Here is a 20,822-nt window from a genome sequence, read left to right on the forward strand (position 1 = left end):
ATACAGGAATGCTTGAACGGATTGAGGACAGGGTCAAGGACAGAGTTAACCACGAGTAACCCTGGTGCAGTAGAAAGCGGATACAACCACGGACTGCGGATATAACATATCAGTCTAGCTGGATCATCGCTGCTTGATTGCCTGTGGAAAGTGTCTTTTAAATTTTCATCATGTCGTCCCCTCAGTAAGTATGGAAGATTCGATACTTTGATGTCCTTTCGTTGCAGACATTGTGTCACACGGTGGTCAGTAGAGTGTCACGCCATATACCCCACCACCCCACCACCCGGGTTTACTCCGTACTCTTTGCCGATGCCTCGGTAAAACATACTGTGCCCAGGCCAATGCAATGAGTTGGCAGAAATTGACAAAGCTTACTAGACGCCGTTTAGATGTTCTGTCGAGCAGAATTTCTTACGTCGCTGATTTCTTTCTAGGATAATAATCATTATCAATATGTGAGCAATAAAAACACAGTATCATATTTTATCACCTACTAATAAAGGTCGCCCGGTGCAGTAATACCTACTTTAAAGCTCGATTGCACTACGACGATGCTTGAGATCTTCCACAAATGATAATTCCCCATTCAAAATGACCACTTTTTAAGTAATTTTAAAAGTAAAACCACATTATAATACTATGCCATGCAGGTTTTAGCTTCTGGTAAAAAGCTTTACAGTGCAAAGCAGATGAATTTATTGAAAAAGGCATATTTTTATTTGTTTTATTTCTTCATTTTATTTTTTCTTTATTTGTAAAGAATAAGTTATCTTCAGTAACTGTTGATATATTTTAGATGAAAAAATACCTGTCTCTGTCTAGATATACATAGGCTAGTAGTAATGAATATGCAATTTTTTGTTTTCAAGCATTGTTTCACACTGTCTAGCCTATTGCTACACCATTGCCCCTCCAGAGGGGAGGGTTGAGGAAAGAGAGAACTCAAACGTTTATTGAATAGGCCTGAGCCCATTTTAAGGGGAATGTGAACAGCCTTCATCATTAAGATCTTCATAAAGTGGAGTGTGGAATAAATAAAAATAAAATTAACTTGATAGTACAATATGTAAAATATACAGCAACAAACAACAAAACGTCGAGAGACACAACCATTTACAATAAGGCAAGATTCTGCATCTTTATAAAATACATTTACCCACCATAAAAGATCTGGTCCAAAATTAAACAATCTAAGGGCTTTCTGAATAAATGAGTGTGCAATAGAATCAAAAGCTTTCTCAAAGTCCACTAGCAGTAGCAAACCTGGCTTCTGCTGTAACTGAGTATAGTATAATATATCATATACTAGTCTAATATTATCTGCAGTCGATCTTCCTTGCATAAAACCTCTCTGATCCTCGTGAATAATAGATGGCATAACTCACTTTATTCTCTGAGCTATACAGGCTGAGGCAATTTTATATGACACATTTAATAACAGTTATCATTATCTTACATTAGAACATCAACAGTAACTGAGAGTATTATACTGAATACCTGTCTACAGGCCATTGATCATGTGCACATAACCACATAAACTAGATGAGAAAAATTGCAGAATATAACTAGAGGAAATGAAAAATCTAAAATGTAAGATTTCTGATTTTCAGTATATATGTCAGAGATTGATTCTTTATTGCTTTAAGAGCATGGTACCAACAAGGGTGTGAACATCTATCAAAATAACTATACATATTAAAACTGATGTACATAGAATCCAGTAATACAAAAGTGTCAAGACCAGTTATTCTTACACACATATACCAAGAAACTCTAGATTTACTTGTACATACACTTCAAAACATGGAAAGATAGAGAGAAAAATAAGAAAGGGTCAGTAAGGCAAAAGACCAAATTCATGGATCTATAGAAAATATAATTATGCTTTACAGTACTGGTAAGATAGTAGTGTGTTGGTTTTTTTATGCCTTTAAATTCTAGTTTTAATATTATTGTCTTGTCAGACTAAAATATGGCAGCATCAAGACAATGTGTTTTATGGCAAAATAATACAGAAATACTGATGAGTGAATTGCAAGCGATTATTTGTAATGAAATTATTTTCTAACACTGCTTACTGTATTTCTGTATTTTATTGCAGAGGTGATATTGCCCTAATTGGTCTTGCTGTGATGGGACAGAACTTGATCCTCAACATGAATGATCATGGCTTTACTGTAAGTGAAATGATTATAATTTCTTGACCAGTTTTCTAATGCATCTTGTAGCACATTCACATCTGTTTTTTAAAACAAATCAAATCAGTTTTTTTCCCTTTTTGGTGTATTCCTTGAGTAACAGTAATAGTCTACACAAGAAAATACAACAAATGCATTAATAAAAATGAGAGTGGTCTAGTTGATGCATTTGCATTGTATTTACCAGAGGTACTGCATTAGATTTTTATTATAACAAAAATTTGAAGTCATGAAGTTATTGTAATATGCCCTTTTATTATAAAAAAACCCTGTACATTTATTTAGAGGTGAATAAAATAAAATGAGGGAAGTTTTCTGGAACAACAGACCGTAGACTCCTGTTTGGCATTGTGACATCTTTGTGTAGATAAAGTCATGTCAAGTGATCCATGACAACAGTGAGCTTATCTGCTCTGTGGTTGCCAACATGTTGACCTTGGTGCTGAATGCTGACCAAAGTGATTAGTGTGACATCCCCTTAGTTTTTTTAGTGCTTTAATGAGGATGTGGTAACAAGCATTGAAGCAGCATTGTTTAGTAGATTTGTTCATTTCCATTGCTGAACTTTATTAGAACGATGCTATTAAAAATCCATGCAGTAATCTGGAAGAGGAGAAATTTACAGTGCAATGATCATATTTATTAGCACTACTAATTTCACAGGATAAACACATATATATTCGCATATTATATATATACGCATATTATATATACATATTCAAATGCGTGTATATTTCTGTGTATGTATATGTGTGTGGGGGGTGGGAGACTTTTCTTTCTTTCATACCACGGAGGTATATCTCTGGACTGCTGGCTATTTGCCTGCCGAGACTGTGAGTCTCTCGCTGTCAGGTCTCGGCGAGCTTTTAGCAGTTTAATATACTGATACAATTCTAAACATGAATTCACACTCAAAAATTTACTTGCACTTAACTTGTTAGTTATTTTTAATTCTTTCTTTTTTAGCAAAAGTCATGAGGGCTCATTATGGACAGCTAGCTCATCATTTGTCTATTCCTGCTACCCTTCCTTTTAAAATACCATGAGGATTGGTTGTCCTGTGTTCAGATCTCGTCTTGGTCACACTGTTCATTCTCAGAATGTTATCTGTTTACAATGCTGGCTGATATGGCCTTGCTGGTTCGTCGTAAAATACCAATCTCCCTTCCCTCCCTCTAGCCCATGTACTGTGTTTATTTTTAAGTGGTGGTCAGACAAGATAAAACTTCAGCAGATGACAGTGACAAGGGAGTAGCTAGATAACGGTGTTAAGGAGGTTGACGAGTGATCCTGATCTGATAGCAGAGAGATATTACGGCTGAAAATATCGGATCGCAGTTTGCCATGTCAGGGAGACGATTATTTTTTCCAGTTAACTACTAAAATGAGGCATGAGACTACAAAACTCTCGGTTTATTCAGGTGTCAGACTAACTACTACAGACAGCAGTCCACCTATACATGACCAATGTCTAAAGTGTCAGGCCCAGCAGTCAGTGTTCAGAAAGCATATGCAGAGCACCTATGTACCTTCACCTGTCTAAAGAGCTTTCATCAGGGCAAGGTGCAAACGTGTCGACACCTGACAGTCAAAAATGGTGTTGAAATTTGTAGCAGTAATCCACTACTCAAAATACTCCATCTTGCCCTGACGCAGATGCTTTTTTTCTTGCTTTTTTCCGCATAAATGTACCGCTGCTGATATTAGTTGTCCTCAGATACTGATGTTTACAGAGTGCAAACACAGCGTTTTACTGACAATTGCATACATCCGTGTACAGGACACATTAACACTTGAGGGGAGAGTGGAGGGGGAGAGTGACCCGTGTCATTCGATGACTAATTCTTTGCTGAGGGGCAAGGGATTGAGTAGATGAATTTTTACCCTCAGGACTTCAGGCCTGGTTTGACCTGGTAGTTTTTAAATCTGTCATGATAGAAGCAGAAACAGGAAGCCAATTAAAAGTGGCAGGAAAGCGGTGCAGGACATTTGTGGTGACATGAATTACACACGCGCATCCGCAGATGTACTGCTTGCCGACAGGGGTCTGTGGCTACCATGCGTGGATGAATGGACGAGACACCTCTGCATGAAACCTTCATTGAAACATTATTCACCGAGAATAAAAATTCTTCTCAGATTAGGGTTTTTTTCGATAAAAGATCGGTAGCAGGATTATAGACACGTTTTAACTAAGAGGCATGGATGCTGCCTGCGGTGTGCCACCCATGGTTTCAGTTGATTTGACAGTGAAGTGCTGCTACCGTGTGGGGATGTAGGACCGTGGGAGGAAATCCGAGGGCCAGCTCTGTCCGTGATATAAGAGCTTGTGACCTGAGACAGGATTGGAACCTTAGAATTGTCTTTGAACAGATGATAAATGAGTTATTTACCACTATTTACCCGTTCTCCCTTCCACCACCACCACACGCACCAATCACCACCACCTTTCCTAGTCAGGGTTATAAGGTTGAGTAAAGAGAGAGAAGGGGAAAAGCAGGGTTGTTCACTTTTTGCCGAGTCATGGTGAATTAAACATTTTAAAGTAGGCTTGCCGATTGCCAAACCTAACTGAAGGACACAAGCATACACCACCACTACCAAAACCGAAATATGTGGGGTTGGTTTTTTTGTTTGTTTTTTTTTGTTTCGGTGTGTCATCTGGCTTTACCTGTGTAAAATGAGGATTTTTATGCATGAGGGGCACGAGCTGTTGACAATACCTATTGACATACTCATTTTGACTTTCTTTGAGGGAATTTATATTGCTAGTTATATAGTCTTGAGAGTGAACAGCATTTGATTTATGTTTCTTGTAAATAACATTGAAAACAACATTTTGATTTTACAAAAAAAAAAAAAATTCATATACCAGGAAACACTGAAACAAGGAGATGCAAAAGAGGAGCATGTGAATTCACGCCAAATAGGTTGGCTTGAGAATGTATTATTGTGCAAATATCTGGTATGATAATATGTTTATTTACATAGCACTTTTCCCCACCATGAGAGAGAGAGAAAGAGAAAAGAATCAGGTCAATATATTTGCTTGGAGTGCATTATTTACAGAAATCTCTTATGTAATCTGGGAGAACAAAGCAGGTCAGTACCTTGTAATTGATGGCAAATACTCATGATGATTGTAGGTGGTGGCCTTCAACAGAACAGTTTCCAAAGTGGAAGAATTTTTGAAAAATGAAGCCAAAGATACCAAAGTGATTGGTGCCACTTCACTACAGGACATGGTCCAAAAGTTGAAAAAGCCCAGACGTGTTATGCTACTTGTCAAGGCTGGGCAAGCAGTGGATGACTTCATCAACAGCCTGGTAGGTTGTGATTTGATTGCTGCGTAACATCATGTCTTTTACTTGTGCTTCATTCACTTGGTAGTGCCCATTTCCTCTCCTAGATTCATTGCATTGTGTCTCCCCGAGGGATGAGAAGGTTATGATTGACATATACGAATGGAAGTGTAGAGTGAAAAAAGAAAGCAAGACTAGAAATTCACTAGCTTAGTTTATTTCTGCTGCATATAAGCTGCAAAATATTGGGGGTTTATATTCTTGTTGATATTGTATATTTATTTTTTATAACTGTTCTTCTGCCTCATTTGTTCTTTTTTTTTTTCAGAAATAAAATAAATTAGAATTTGGATAATTTTATTATGCTTAAATGACTTAGCAAAGGTAAACATTCAAGTTCACATATTACATTTATGTTATAAATTACCAAATAAACTTTAGCTCCATAGGTATAATGTGTTTCTTTTCTTCTTATTATCAGGTCCCACTGCTGGAAAAGGGTGATATCATTATTGATGGTGGAAACTCAGAGTACAGAGACTCTATTGTAAGTAGTCAATAAGTACTGTACAGTAAATTTCTGTTCAGGGTGTTGCTAAGGTTTGTATTCTTGGCATTGTGTATAGTTTTCTTTTCATAATTTTGTGTAAGACATCAAAGTTACAAGCTGTGCAAGGCATGAAGAAAGATAGTTTTGGTGAGAAGCTACATGCTATTCACTATTGTGTCACAGAGGCGCTGCAAAAGCCTGAAGGAGAAGGGGCTGCTCTTTGTGGGGAGTGGAGTATCTGGAGGAGAGGATGGCGCCCGCTATGGACCTTCACTTATGCCTGGTGGTTCTGATGAAGCATGGTAATTGTAGAATGACCAATGTTTGCAACACATGGGGTCCAGATTCCAACTATAGTTGTCATGTCACTCCACATTAATGTAACAGCTGTCAGAATTTTGTAGTAAATAGTTCAAGTTCAGCAAGTAAATATAGGTTATTTCACTGCATTTAAAAGTATGAATTGTAATGTAATTTTCCCCTAAAAACTGCAGAAGTTATTTTAAATTTCTAAGATTAGATAAGAGGAGGATAGCTTGCAATTCAGATTTGAACGTCATTTCAGAGTGTAAAATTGTAAGCATCACTCGGGTACACCCAATTATTTCACCTTGTATATTTCATGTTGTAGGCCTGCAATTAAAGAAATCTTTCAGTCGATTGCTGCTAAAGCAGGAAATGACCCATGCTGTGACTGGGTAAGTTGCTGCACAAGTGACCATTAATGTTTTTGGATGGTGTAATTTTTTTATTATTAAGGTTAAAGTTCTTTGCCTGCTTGGTTGATGTTTATCTGTTGAAAGAAGAGTAAATTGGTAAAATAATTATAGGCAGATCAGTTCATTTTCTAAACCTGTGGCACCTTTCAGGTTGGCCCAGAAGGAGCAGGTCACTTTGTGAAGATGGTTCACAATGGCATTGAGTATGGAGACATGCAACTTATCTGTGAAGCCTACAGCCTCATGAAGGATGCCTTAGGCATGACACATGGAGAAATGGCAGAGGCAAGTTCTTCAAACTTATGTATTCAGTATATCCATAAAAATATACCTACATAAAAACCTGGATAAGTCTTAGTTTACAGTGCTCTCAGTCCAGTATTAACCGCTAGACACTCCACCTGTTGAAGTGACATTATGACTAATAATATGGAAACTTTAAAGAATCTGCGGGAGAAGTTTTGCCAGGTAGAGTTACTTCACTTGTTCTGAGATGAGCACTATGTCTATAATTAGTACGTTCATTGATTTTAGCAAAAAAATCATGGTAAAAAGATGGCTTGGAATTTATGCAACACTTATTCTAAGTGCTCTGAAAAACTTGAAAACGGACAAGTGAAGTTCATACCATTTCCAAAACTGTATCATGATAGGAAAAAATGTCCCAGTTGGATAAAACTTTGCAATCGACCACATAGGTAGCTTTGGCATGTAGAAAATGGTTAACAAATACAACTTTTATGTTTGCACCAAAGTAAGACAAATACTTACATCAGTATGTAAAAAATGTAAGGAAAAATGTGGCGACAAAAAACAAGCAGTACTTGACGTGTAAATGTTTTAAAGTGGTGACTGACAAATATTGCCGTGAAGGCAAGGGTTCGTTGTTCGCTGGCACTACATGGTTAGGTGCACGTATTAGATGGATGAGGGTTTAAGATCTATGTGATTGTACAAACAAAATTTTTAATTAAAGCATTTTGTCAAGCACATAGAGACTAGTAGAATGAGATTAGTACGACTGGGGAGGATAAGACAGTGAGAGAGAGGAGAGCGGCACCATCCTTGCAAACAGAATTGGTGGCAACAAAAGTATAGTCTCTAACACAGGGGTGGGCAACTTCTCCGGTCGGCGGGCCGGATATGGGGAAATGAAGTCCTTGGCGGGCCAGACTACTGGATCAATACCTTAATCGCGTATTTATCTACCTATGCAAGGAATAAATCGTGTTTAATGTAAACTCGTAAACTTTAATTTTAAAGCATAGAGACCGAAAACAGTATTTAATGATGTTAAGGTAATGTACTTCAATAGCTGCTGAAGTCAATGAGACAGCTGCGGTCGGTCAAAGTTGTCAGCAAGTTGCTTGAACTCTGGCTGCAGGGACGTAGAAATGCCATGTCGGACGTTGAAATCCTCAGTAAGACTCCACGTGAACATCAGTTAGACTGGAACGCAGATTTGTCTTGTTAGTGTTCATGGTCGAAAATGTTTGTTCACAAATGTATGTAGACCCGAACAGAACAAGTAGTTTCATGTCATCTTTCTCAGGTTGGCAAACTTGGACTCATTCACTGACGCATACAATTTGTGAATGCTTTCAGACTGGAATTTCTCTTTCAGGGTAGAGGCACAAACCAGGTCATCAATTCCAGCTGTAGAGCATCCGGCACCTTTTCAAAGTCAGTTGTAAACGGGGATGACAAGATATCAAACTCAGCAGCAAGTTTCTGGAAATCCGCAAAACGACAAGCAAATTCATTGTCTAGTGTAGATATCATGTTGGTGTATTTCTCAGTTGACATCATCTGGGCTGCCATAGTCTCCAGTGTTGGAAAGTGTGTTGTGATATTCTGACAAATTCACCATCACTGAACGATTTGCTGTGCTTGGCAATGTCTGCGACCACCAAGCTGGCATGAGTAGCAGCTTTCTAGGCTACTTTGGCTTTTACGAATACATTCTGCTGCTTTACAAGTTTTCTGTCCAGTTCTGTTGCTCTTGTTTGCCGTTCCGCTGCTGATAAAGTCCTGCCTTAGCCTGATTGTTTGTCGCATAATGGCGGCTAACGTTGTACTCTGTCATCACGGCAACACTTTCACTGCACAACAAACATACTGCTTTCTTGCCGACTTCTAAATCTAATGCTAACTGAAAACAAAGAACCAAAAAACAAAGAAAACAAAGAACCAAAATAACTAACAGTCACTATTATTCGACGCAGTAAGCAAGTAATTAGTACATGTAGTGGGAGATTGCGGCAGAATGTGGCCGCGGGCCACATTATCATGTACGACCAGAACCAGTCTGCGGGCCAGTCAAAATCCCGTCGCGGGCCGGATCCGGCCCGCGGGCCGTATGTTGCCCACCCCTGCTCTAACACCTTGTTCTCCAATAACTTAAGGATGGGAAAGTACATTTTTTATGCAATGAAACAGCTTCATTGTTCATTGACACAGGTTTTCTGCACAGTGACTGTAATGAATAACTTATTTTTTAGCTTTTGAGCTAAGTTCAAAATATAAAATCACAGTCCACATTATGGCAACTTTACAACTAGATGGAGTTATCAAATTCATGCCAAGTGAGATAAAAATAACGAAGGCAGTGACAAAAATGTTTAGTCATTCAGAGGAGCAATGATCAAAGGGAGGCAATCTTTAGCAAGGGTTCTTGAAAAGCAGCAGTATTTCTTGTTGCATTGACCTATTCTAAAGTGTGGGGTTAGTGGTGGAATGGATGTTTCATTTCTCAGAGAGTTTGACTTTATTAGGATGTTCCTTTACAATAATTGCCTTTGATACAACAACTGTGGTGAGTTTAAGTAGGAATGGGAAGCCCTAAAGGGTCGCCATATTACTTTTGGATGGGCCAAATAAAAACTGCTACAGATAACAAAACTACAAATACTAAATGATTACACTGGCTATGTAAAATAAAAGCCAGTACTTATTATTCATAGATATGGAAATTATGCCTATATATTAATCATGCCTATAAAGTCACCAAAACACTAACCCAAAACCTGTGAATCTTTGCAAGAGTCAGTGTAGATCAGTTATGTGGACTGGAGTTTAAATATTTTGCCATGACATGAAAAATGCATCTCATTAATTAACGGTATTTGTATCCTGTGAAAGTTAGGAAAGAGATATGAGAATAGACAACATTTCCTTACTTCTTTTAAGGAATTAAGGATTGTTGTAACTATTAACTAAAGCTTGTAATATTTTAGAACACATGCTGCAAAATCCACCAAGTTATACTGTGTATAAAGTTTGTAATCCAGTTTTGTGCTGTGTAGATTTTTAACAGTTGGAACAAGAGTGAGCTGGAATCCTTCCTCATCGAAATCACTCGTGACATAATGAAGTTTAATGACGCCGATGGACAACCTCTAGTAGAGAAAATCATTGACAGTGCTGGACAGAAGGGAACTGGAAAATGGACAGCAATTGCTTCCTTAGAGTATGGAGTGCCTGTAACTCTGATTGGTATGGTTTGTTTGTTTGTTTTTTCGGTTGTTTTCTTTTAAATAAAGCTGAAGACATTTGATATAGTTCATGTTTGTTCAGATAATCTTATGGTCATTGTAGTTTACAAGAAATAAATCTACAGGCATTCACATTCAGTCAAGGATTTGAATTAAAGCTCATGTAGTCCATGTTAAATCTTTGTTTTATTACATCTAGGATTGACATCAGATAACAGTATGAAAACAGAAAACAGTATGCATATAAATTTTCAATCACTAGCTTTTTTTTTATCATCAGTCTCGGACTGATTGTGCATCATGTGATTACTGGATTGGCTAGAAATAGTGAAGCCAGCAAACACATTTACATCCTCATGCGTGCACACACACATATTCATGGATCTCTTGTTACACTGCAGTGCTTTATGGTCTTGTGCTGTCACAGGTGAGGCTGTCTTTGCACGCTGTCTCTCATCCCTGAAAGAAGAGCGTGTGGCTGCCAGCCAGGTCTTTCCTGCACCCACCTCTCGTTTTTCTGGAGACAAGAAAGCATTCGTTGAGGACATTAAAAATGTAATTTCAATCCCCTACAACTTGCTGACTTAAAAATATACATTTTTTTTTAAAGATATATTTATATGCTCACGCATAAAACTTATTTTTGTAACCAATTTTTTTGTGTGTGTTCCAGGCTTTGTATGCCTCCAAAATTGTGTCGTATGCTCAAGGTTTCATGCTCATGAGAGAGACAGCAAAAGAGCTTGGATGGAAGCTTAATTATGGTTCCATCGCATTGATGTGGCGAGGTGGTTGCATCATCCGTAGGTAAAGTATGATAAATATTGAGTTCAACCAAAAGCCAGAATTGATCAACGGTACTTTCAGGCACCAAGTGCACCAAAATTTTCTACTTGTGTGCAGTGTGTTCCTGGGGAATATCAAACAGGCATTTGACAAAAATCCCAGTCTCAGCAATCTTCTGGTGGATAGTTTCTTCAAGGAAGAAATTGCAAAGTGTCAGGTATGGTGTTTTCTGTCCTTAAGGACAATAAAAATGTAGTCTGTCAACTGGCACAAGACGATGTGCAAAGTAATTAGAAACCTGTTCTGGTGTACAACACATCGATATGTATGAGCTAGATGGTTAGCACTGAGCATTAAAGGGAGCATTACATGACTATACTTAAGTTTATGTGTGGCAGGGGTAGATCTACAGGAGGAAGTTCTTGTTCAAGCTTTTAAGTCTTCTTAGCCAGACACAGGTGGGCAACTTTGCTGTGATGGGCAAAAAGATAAAAAAAAGTAGTAACTTCCATGTAATGGGGCATCCCTCCTCCAAAAGAAAAAAAGCAATTAGGCAAAGTATGGCTGTCATGCTGTGCATGTCAAGTCTAATAGTTCTTTGTCATGGTTGCAGCCTGAGCGATGGCTTTGGCTTGCATCCAAAAATAGCAGACTTAAGCAAAGTTACACATTAAGTGACTTTAACAACACTCAGACTTATGGAAGATTGCATTTTCCAACACAAATCTGGTCAACAAGAAGTATTGCATTGGCTAAAACTACACGACATACAAGTTGAGGCAATCTTTTGGTTCTATTTTATATTAGCCAAGTTACTAAATGAGCAGTGTCCCACTCCTGCCGTATTAAGAAGGCAAAATACAATTGTCTAATTTATGTTTGCAAAGAATAACTTTGTGTCTGTTGCAGGCGTCATGGCGACGTGTAGTTTCCACAGCAGTTACCTTGGGAATTCCTACGCCTGCCTTTAGTACTGCTTTGGCCTTTTTTGATGGTTACCGTAGTGCCCGTCTTCCTGCCAACCTTATCCAGGTAATTTGCCTGATTGAGTGTTGAAATGATGCAACTGTATAAAAACTGTATATGTATGTTCAATGATATCTATGTTCAATGTTTGTTAGTTTTCTTTGTTGAAAAGAGGGTGAACTATGAACAAAATGTTTATTTTTGTCTAGGCTCAGCGAGACTATTTTGGAGCTCACACTTATGAGCGCGTTGATTCTCCTGGAAAGTTTGTCCACACCAACTGGACAGGTCACGGAGGTTCTGTCTCATCGACTACATACCAAGCCTGAAGTGCCAATAGCTCTTACGTACACATAGAAGAAAGGAAGCTGAAATATTTACAGCTCTGCATACATATAAAAGAATGGTCTCGAATTTAAGACATTGGAAACCTAGGCTACTGTGAACTGTTGCGTGGCTTGTGCAGTTCTCATTCCAGTCTTTCAAAATAAAACCCTGCAAGTGACCAGTGTGTTTTGCAGGAAGAATTTTTTGTAGACCTTTTTTTTATTGCTTTTTTTCATTAGGATTGAAGTTTGTATGGTGATGTAGAGACCAGTAAAAATTGTTCAAGCCATGAATCCAAACAATAATAAACAATTCTTAGCCCTCAGCATAGGAATATAAGGCCAATTGTGTGAGATCTCTACAACCAAATACTATATTTTCAGTAAAACACTACAATGGAATGGTAAAAATTCACGATAGTCATCTGTTAAGTACAAAGCTCTATTCCTGAAATCTACCAACATCACCTGCACCTTATAGTTTGTGCTTCAGTGATGACAAAAGATTTTACCACAACGCTAGCGGACTGCACTAACAGAACACTTGAAATCAGGCTTAAAACAAACTATTAAGTGGTATGAAAATTTTTAGCTACAGGACAGATAATATGAGTATATGATAACTTACAGGGATGGGTAATGATTGCTCTTCAAACATGCAAAGTAGCAAAGGGAGACTACTTAGTGGCAAACAGACCTTAAACAGTTACAGTTTGTCCAAATTCTACTACAGCTTTTAAGTGCAGCGCAATTTTTCAATGCTTTATTTTGGGCCAGTCGATTTGACCATTTGCCAGTTAAACCATGGCACATAAGTCTGGCACAACCCATAGTTGATTCAACTACAGTATCATCTGTAATTGTCCTTGTGGATTAACAAAGTTATTGTTGTCTGTGTAATAATTTGGCCACAAAATAAGTCTATTTTGATATTTCCTTTGTCGTCCTCGCTTGATCTGTGCATGTCGATTGTGCTTTTTCATCATTTGTGTGTTGGGGTGGGCGGAGGAGAGTGGAAGATGTCTTTATTAGAATTAAGTTTTTGCAAAACAATATTTTAAATACAGATCTCATCTTTCCACTTGCATATAGTGAAATATGACCAGGATTGTATTTAAAAGCTTGCACAACACATTCGGTCAGAAAGTTGCTCGAGGCATATCTCCATAGATCACAGTCAAATAGCTTCTAATCCACTCAAGCATGTCTCCACAAGCTCCTATGTGGCTAATATGACTATCAAATATGTTTTGTAATTTTACAAACTATTTTTAAGTTGTACTAAACAGGCTGATTGCTCTGCTGTTGTGTGAATTAAATTGAACAAGGAATGTTTTTCCTTATTCATTTCATGCAGAACATTACTTTGATCATTTTTCTATTTTCCATTTAATAACAACGGGGAGTGGTCTATATTGAGATATACATTATGTGGCAAATTAATTTTTAAAAAAGGTATGAGAGTGAATAGTATTTTTTGTAATTGGTGGTCAAATCAACTTAGGGCTGTGGATGAATCGACAGATCAGTGGTCGAATCAACTCTGGGTTGTGGACATATCAACTAATGGTCATGGTCTAATCGACTGGTGACCATTATTTCTATAGTATCTGTAGATGGCAGGCAGGTTGCTCAATTTGCCAAGCTGTGGCTGCATAGAGGGTCCTGTTAATAATTGAACCACAAAGATAACTTACTTTTAGCTGACAATTAGAAATGAGCTGGTGTCTAGGGTTCCTCTTGAACAGGAAGAGAGTACACCTATACATGAAGTAAAAGCAGTTTTATTCACTGAGCATCAAATGACTGTGAGGATATAGAAAAACAAACACAAATTATTTTTGTAGTTGTGCGCGCGCACACATGCACACAGGTTTTGTATATTAGTAAAGCCTACATAAAGATGTATACATCAATGAAGGGCTTGGCATCTGTTAAAGTGGCGTTTGAGGAACAAACAGAATTATTTGATTTGAAGATATTTCTGCTAAATAGTGAACTGGATAAGTGTCACGTGCTTAAACCATGTAAACATACCTCTTCAACTCCACAGTACAGCTCAAACATAGCGAAGAAGAAGGTATGGTTGAGTTGTGTGAGCGGCCCACAGTCCACACCATTGATGTACAAGTGCAACCACAGCTGCGAGTCCACCAGCATCCCGACACGTTGCCCATCAGGGATGTCCACAAGCCGACGTCTGGGGTCGTTGCAGTTTGTCTACGAAAACGATTCAGACTACCATAAACACAAAACTAAATAAAAATATAAATAAATGGAGAAGGCACCTAGGACCTTTGAAAGCACGAAATTCTCATTCCTTTATTGAAGGAAGAGGGTGGATGAAACTTTGATGATGGTGACAGAACAAATTGATCTGCTTGTGAAAAGTAATGATTGCTTGCTATGTTTTTAAAAGGAAATCACATATTGAGGCGTGTGTTGCTTTGCACGTGCACACACACACACACAGACACATGCACGCACCTCTCCGTCGCACTGTCGATGGGAGAGGATGACGCCGGTGTTGCGGTTGATGCTGCTGGCGTAGGCGGGCACAGTGATGTAGTCGGGATCCCGGAAGCACACGCCCACCGACATCTCGGAGCCCTTTTCAGACATGACGTGTTTCACGCGCACCTGCGTAGGAACGGGGTCACCAGGGTCACTGTGCAATGGGTGTGACAATGCTATTTATAGGCACAAAGCTACTCTCCGTGAAACTTTGTGGTCGTTACAAGAAAGGATCCAAGACAGACGGTAAGCAAAATAAATGAAAATATACGAGCAAAATCCAATGGTCACAGATTCGAACCAGCCTGACGAATGATGAAAACACTAAACGAACGACTCCACAAAGCCAGGGTCCTTGCCCGCTTGGCTGAGCGTCTTCATGACTGACTTACAGTTTGATTTAATCCCAGTTGTATTTCTACACCCACATCTGACCAAAAAGAATAAGAATTAATAAACTAATGGACCGAACATGTTTTGGCAGGAAACCTGAACACATCGCCCCTTTGTCAGTCCTCATCTTTATCTACACCAAAGATCCAACAGATAAATGGTGAGCATTGACCCAGTCTCACCTCGTACAGGTAGCCAAGTCTCATGGGCTGACAAGAAAAAAGTAATCCATGTCCCACAGTTCCAGGGATTTTGGTCTTGGCTGTTGTGTTGTTGTCGCAGATCGTGATGTTTGTGCCCGCATTTTTATGAAACCGGAAAGAGTGCTGAAACAGATTAACGACATCAAAAAATCAAGACTTGCTTTCAAACTTTACTTATCTGTCTCTCTCTCTCTCATACACACTGAAAGAAGTACATAAGCAAGTTTACATTAAAAAACTTAAATTCACTGAATTCGATATAGCTATGAAGACTTCATAACATACTCCAAGCATCTTCTAGCAGGTTGCACCTCGACAAAATCTTCTTTCACCTGTTGCTTCAGGTAAGCAAAACAAAGCTAGGACGGACACGGCACCCACCTGGTCACGACTAACCCTCAGCAAAGTGTCGTCAGTAGCGAGGCTCCTGTTCGAGTACGTGTAAATGTAGCTGTCGCTCTTATACAGCCCCCTGATGTCCTCATCGTCTGGAAACCTCTCCCCTCCTCTGCGGCGAGCCTCAGGGGCAATCATTGACGATCGTCTGATCGAGCATCTGGTCATCTGTCACAGACCCACGGCTACAGTGTTTTGTGCAGAGTGGTTCACCCATGGTTTGCATACAGGAAAAATACTAGTTTGTCTGTTTTTTGTTTGTTTGTTTGTTTGTTTGTTTGTTTGTTTGTTTGTTTGTTTATTTGTTTGTTTGTTTTTGGTCCTCCATCAAGAATTGCATTTTCTCTGAACCCATCTCATCTATACTGTCTCTAGAGTAGAGTTTTGTGTGATGAGAAATCATCCACACAAATGGAATAACACAGTGAAAGGGATAGAAACAGGCAGAGCACCCAACCGAAAATACACTTCCAACGGTCAGCCTATTGAACTGTTGCCACATGCAGAAAGTGTACCCACGACGAGCTCTGAACCAGGAACTCAATGCATTTGTGACAGTTTCTCATCTACTCTCCCAGACCGCCCCATCCCCCAGTTCACTTCAGGACACGCGATGAGAACTGAGAAGTAGAATTATTTTACTCGGCTTCACTAATAAAGTCTGCATCTCTCGTGACACTTCATTTATCTTACCTAAATAATGTTATATCATGATATAATCAGTTGTTACTGTCTTTAGATTTCGTTCAAATGTTTCTCTTGCTCACCTGGCCAGGTAGTGCTGGCTTGCTTGTGGTTGAGACAGGATTTTGAAAAAGGATGGTCGACTTCAGACAGGACCTCTGACGAATGATGGTCGAGTTCAGGACACTTTTGACACAAGGGACTGCGGTGTGTCGAGTTCAGACAGGACTTCTGACGAAGGACTTTCGGGTGGATTGAAGTGGTGGTGACTCCAGTTCTGAAGGAAGCAGCTTCTTGTCTTGACAAACTTCTGCAGATTAGGTTGATGTTCCAAAAGCCAATTAATCAAAATACAAAGTTTTCATGATGACGAATTATTAAAATCATCACATTGCGGAAAATAAAAAAAAAACAATTAGATAAATACAAAAAATTCAGTATTAACAAACAAAAAATCAGTATCAAACAAACAAAGCTTAATTCAGCCAGATGCTGACTACCAAGTGTGAGCATCTGTCCTTTTCTGAAATAAAACATACGCGAAAAAAATAACATTTTCAACAAAGCGAAATGCAACTCACACTCGGTGTATTCTTGATAAAGTTCACGACTTCCTCCCAATTTTCGGACAGACTTGGAGGTATCACATAATCCACAATGCCAATGGCCGTCTTGATGAAGTGCAGAATGTCCGAGTTGACTACGATCAGCGGCGAGTTGCTGCCCTTCAGGTCCTGCGGCACCTCACACGTCCGCAGACTGCAGTCGACCTGCGCCTCCAGAGCCTGGCGCATCTGCACCTTCTCCTCGCACACCCCCATGCCCTGCACGCGCTGGGTCAGCTGCACGTGAGATGCCAGGCGACCCTGCTTCTCCTGCAGCAGCATCCGTCGCTCCGACACCGCTTTCTTCAACTCTTCCTTCGCCTTACTCGCTCGCTCTTTGAACTGGCGCCGACAGTCGGCCACGGCCTTCTCCAGCTGGTCGCAAGGCCGCCTCCCCCTCGCCCAGGGAATCCAGGATCTTGCGTTCCTCGTCCTTGTCGTGCAGCTCCAGCCGGAGGAGAGCATCCTGGACTGCCTGCTTGGAGGTGCACAGGCTGGCAGTCAGGTCCGAGACAGTCTGGTTGATCTCTCGGCACTCGTCCTCCAGCGTGATGACCCCGGCGCACTTCCGGTGCTCGCGCACAACCGCGGGAGGTCAGCGCCACCTTGTGGTCCCGACAGTACATGTCCAATGTCTCGTCCTGGGGTTTGTAGATGGACGGATGTCGGCGGAGGGCCATAGTCGATGGAGACAGCGCCGACAACTCTTCCACCTCGTGGCTGCTGGTGACTGAGAACTTCCGGTGCGCCTGGACGCATGCGCTGCACATGGGGTCGCCGCAGTGCAGGCACACCCACAGCGCCTGCTGCTTGTCGCATACGCATGGATGACTTTGCTGTAGAAAGGTGGCGCAGTCCACTAACACTTTGTCGACTTGTCCTCGCTCAGGTCGTCGGCGATGTCCTCGGCGCGTCGGTTATCGTCTCGGCACGGGTCGAGGATGCAGCAGTTGCAGCGCGGACAGCAGGCGGTGCGGAGCTGCTGCAGCAGGCTGACCACGCAGTCGCGGCACATGACATGAGCGCACGGAAGGATGCGAGGGTTTTTGAAATGTTCGTGACATTGCGGACACAAGGTGGCGCCTCCGTCTGCAGACTCATCTTCTCGAGATTCAACTGAAATCAATGAACTATACATTCATCGTCGTTATTATTTCCAACCTGCTCGCGCTCACGCACGCACGCACGAAATCACACACACACACACACCTGTTCTAGAGATATAAAAGTCTTCATTCAATGGGGTGTAGGGTGGATATACCCTCGTCTAGAATTACCTGCAAGGAGAGCTGACGAGAATATGTTACCGGGACAACAGCTGCATCAGCAACATGTGTTCACCACAAACATCTCACCTGGTGACGGGGTAGAGTCGAGAAGTTTATCTTCAACTTTCGGGTGTTCGCTTGCTGGGCTGCTCGTGTCCTCTCTGTCCACCTCTGTTGTGGATGTCTGCAGACATTCACCTCGACTTTCGTCGTCGTCGCAGGAATTACGGGCCTTGTCGTCTTCCTCGACACTCACATCGCTTTCTTCCTCATATTTAGTGGCGTCCGCTGCCATCTTTCGCCAACGTGAAGTTGCTGCCACAAATAATATCATCATCATCATCGTCGTCGTCGTCGTCGTCATCACTGGCGTGTAAAATAATCACCGCGGCACCACAAGGTTTGCAGGTGATCTATTGCTATAAACAAATTCCGAACTGTGTTTACTGCTCACCTGTTTCAATCTGCTCACCCAAAGATTGACAAGATTTGTCACGATTCTTGTTTCTGATTTTCCACCATCATGAATGGCACTTTCTGTGTGTGCAAGCAGTCACTATTGAGTTCGTCTTCCTCCTGAAACTGAAAAATGAAGAGTTGCTCTTTCATCTCAGTTTACTTCACTACATCCGTCCCGGAAGGGATATAAATATATAGTTCCTTATGTCCTAAGGGTAACAACGGTGTTTGCAAAGATAATGTTTTTCACAAGCAGACTAGAGAGATGTAATCAAACATTGTCTGTATTTAGATAATGGAGTAAACATCCTGTCTAAAAATCGGGGCATCCCGCTAAGTTGTGTGTAGTGTGTAGCACAGGATGACCTGAGAGTGGATTTCTTGTTATGACTTGTACATCATCCCACGGCTGCTTGTTACTTGGTTTGATAGTCACACATACGACAACACACAAACACACACACAAACCACACACACACAAAAACACAGGTCGGTAGACGCAATGACACATAAGTTCAGGTATGAAACAAGCATCAAAAGAATAAATAAACACAGCAACTTTGGTGTAAAAATGGACAACAATAACTTAATGTCTACTAGAGGTCTGGTTTACTGTCCGATAAAAATCGTTTCAAAATATTCTCTCCCACTGTCACCTCGCACTCCGTTTCCACACCTCTAGATTTAGCGTCCATGAAAAAAAAAAAAAAAAAAAAAAAAAAAGAACACGAACACGAACACAACAAACAGTACAAGGTGCTCCGGGTAAACCCCATGAAGAAATGTCGTCTGCTACTTCTGTCTAACAACACTGTGACTAGAACAACCACGCGGTATTCCCGCCATTAGTACAATATTATCTGATGCCGACTTCTTGTCTCAGTATCAGTGGTACTGTTTTGTCTACATCCACGTACCCACAGAAAATTGCCCCCATGACATGACCCCACCCACTCACAGCCACCCACTCACTGTGTCAGGTATGCAACCCCGTTACGGTGGCGACTCTCACCACGGACTCACTCAGGTGTGGCGGGTCACAGGGCAGATCCGATGAACACCTGAACTTTTTCAAACACCAACTGTCGACTGAAGCTTGATCGAATGTTTCGAACTACAAAGGAGCTGACACGTGTAGAGCGATGGCTACACCCTGTTCACTTTAACTGTTCAGATATTTGTAGTTGACACAGAAATAACTCTTACCTCGCTCGTCTTCTTTCACAAAAAACTTGAGCTTCAACCCCTCACGATCGCGAGAAAATATTTCTGTGGTAGAAGGGGATCAAAGAACTGTCACCTCAGGAGGAAATGTTCCTTCCCTGACACAACATCCAACTCACTGGTAACGAAAGCGTTCACCACAATAATTCACAAATCGAGATTTCCAAGGGTGGGTTGGTAACCGGAAGAGATATCGAGTGGAGACGTGCCGATCACCGAAGTTTAATGGCGGGTGTGTGTGTGTAAACACACTGCCTCAGTCTCGGTTATAGGGCAGAAAGGCCTGCAGTCAGTGGCTGGGGGAATGGAAGGAAGGAGGGAGCAGATATCGGAAGATAAGGATGGGAATTACCGGTACAACACATGAATGTGTATGTGTCTATGGTGTGCATCTAGACAGTTCGTGTCGGAGTTTCGGGGGCGAGATCGAGTTGTTGTGGGCGGCAAAAAAAAAAAAAGATAGATAGACGCTTGAGATTGGTGCAACGATGTAATCACGTGGTGGTTGACTCCTTGGGTTTTTCAAAACTATTTCAGATTCAAGTTTTCACTTGTTAAGAAACACACAAAAGGATCTGTGTGTGTGTGTTTTGGATCGTACGTGTCAGTTATTTTCAATAGTTTATTTTGCCTGTGCACATTGTGTATATTATTCTGTGCTCACAGGTCTGTGTGGCTGTCTTTTTTTTTTTTTCATGGGAAGCGAATAGTCTAGTAGAGCCACGCATCCAA

General features: G+C 40.6%; 3 protein-coding genes across 3 annotated transcripts; 1 reads left to right on the forward strand and 2 right to left on the reverse strand.

Annotated features, from left to right (window-relative positions):
• Positions 1–26: 26 nt before the first annotated feature.
• LOC112556079 (6-phosphogluconate dehydrogenase, decarboxylating-like) lies at positions 27–12,554 on the forward strand. The gene is made up of 13 exons (XM_025224694.1): positions 27–184; positions 2,105–2,180; positions 5,348–5,527; positions 5,985–6,050; positions 6,237–6,355; positions 6,685–6,751; positions 6,923–7,057; positions 10,078–10,267; positions 10,694–10,821; positions 10,940–11,073; positions 11,170–11,269; positions 11,962–12,084; positions 12,228–12,554. The coding sequence occupies exons 1-13, from the start codon at positions 171–173 to the stop codon at positions 12,345–12,347; spliced, it is 1,452 nt and encodes a 483-aa protein (XP_025080479.1). The 5' UTR covers positions 27–170; the 3' UTR covers positions 12,348–12,554.
• On the reverse strand, positions 10,436–16,670 carry LOC112556080 (neuralized-like protein 4). The gene is made up of 7 exons (XM_025224695.1): positions 16,618–16,670; positions 15,836–16,018; positions 15,434–15,577; positions 14,832–14,984; positions 14,382–14,564; positions 14,042–14,105; positions 10,436–10,783 (listed from the first exon to the last, which is right to left on the reverse strand). Exons 2-6 carry the CDS (start codon positions 16,016–16,018, stop codon positions 14,073–14,075), a joined length of 696 nt encoding a protein of 231 aa, XP_025080480.1. The 5' UTR covers positions 16,618–16,670; the 3' UTR covers positions 10,436–10,783; positions 14,042–14,072.
• A 42-nt stretch (positions 16,671–16,712) lies between these two features.
• On the reverse strand, positions 16,713–19,162 carry LOC112557641. Its single transcript, XM_025227629.1, has 3 exons — positions 18,495–19,162; positions 17,116–18,255; positions 16,713–16,844 (listed from the first exon to the last, which is right to left on the reverse strand). Exons 2-3 carry the CDS (start codon positions 17,602–17,604, stop codon positions 16,713–16,715), a joined length of 621 nt encoding a protein of 206 aa, XP_025083414.1. The 5' UTR covers positions 17,605–18,255; positions 18,495–19,162.
• Positions 19,163–20,822: the final 1,660 nt, after the last annotated feature.

Source organism: Pomacea canaliculata, linkage group LG2, assembly GCF_003073045.1.
Source record: "Pomacea canaliculata isolate SZHN2017 linkage group LG2, ASM307304v1, whole genome shotgun sequence".
Classification (NCBI taxonomy): Eukaryota; Metazoa; Mollusca; class Gastropoda; order Architaenioglossa; family Ampullariidae; genus Pomacea; species Pomacea canaliculata.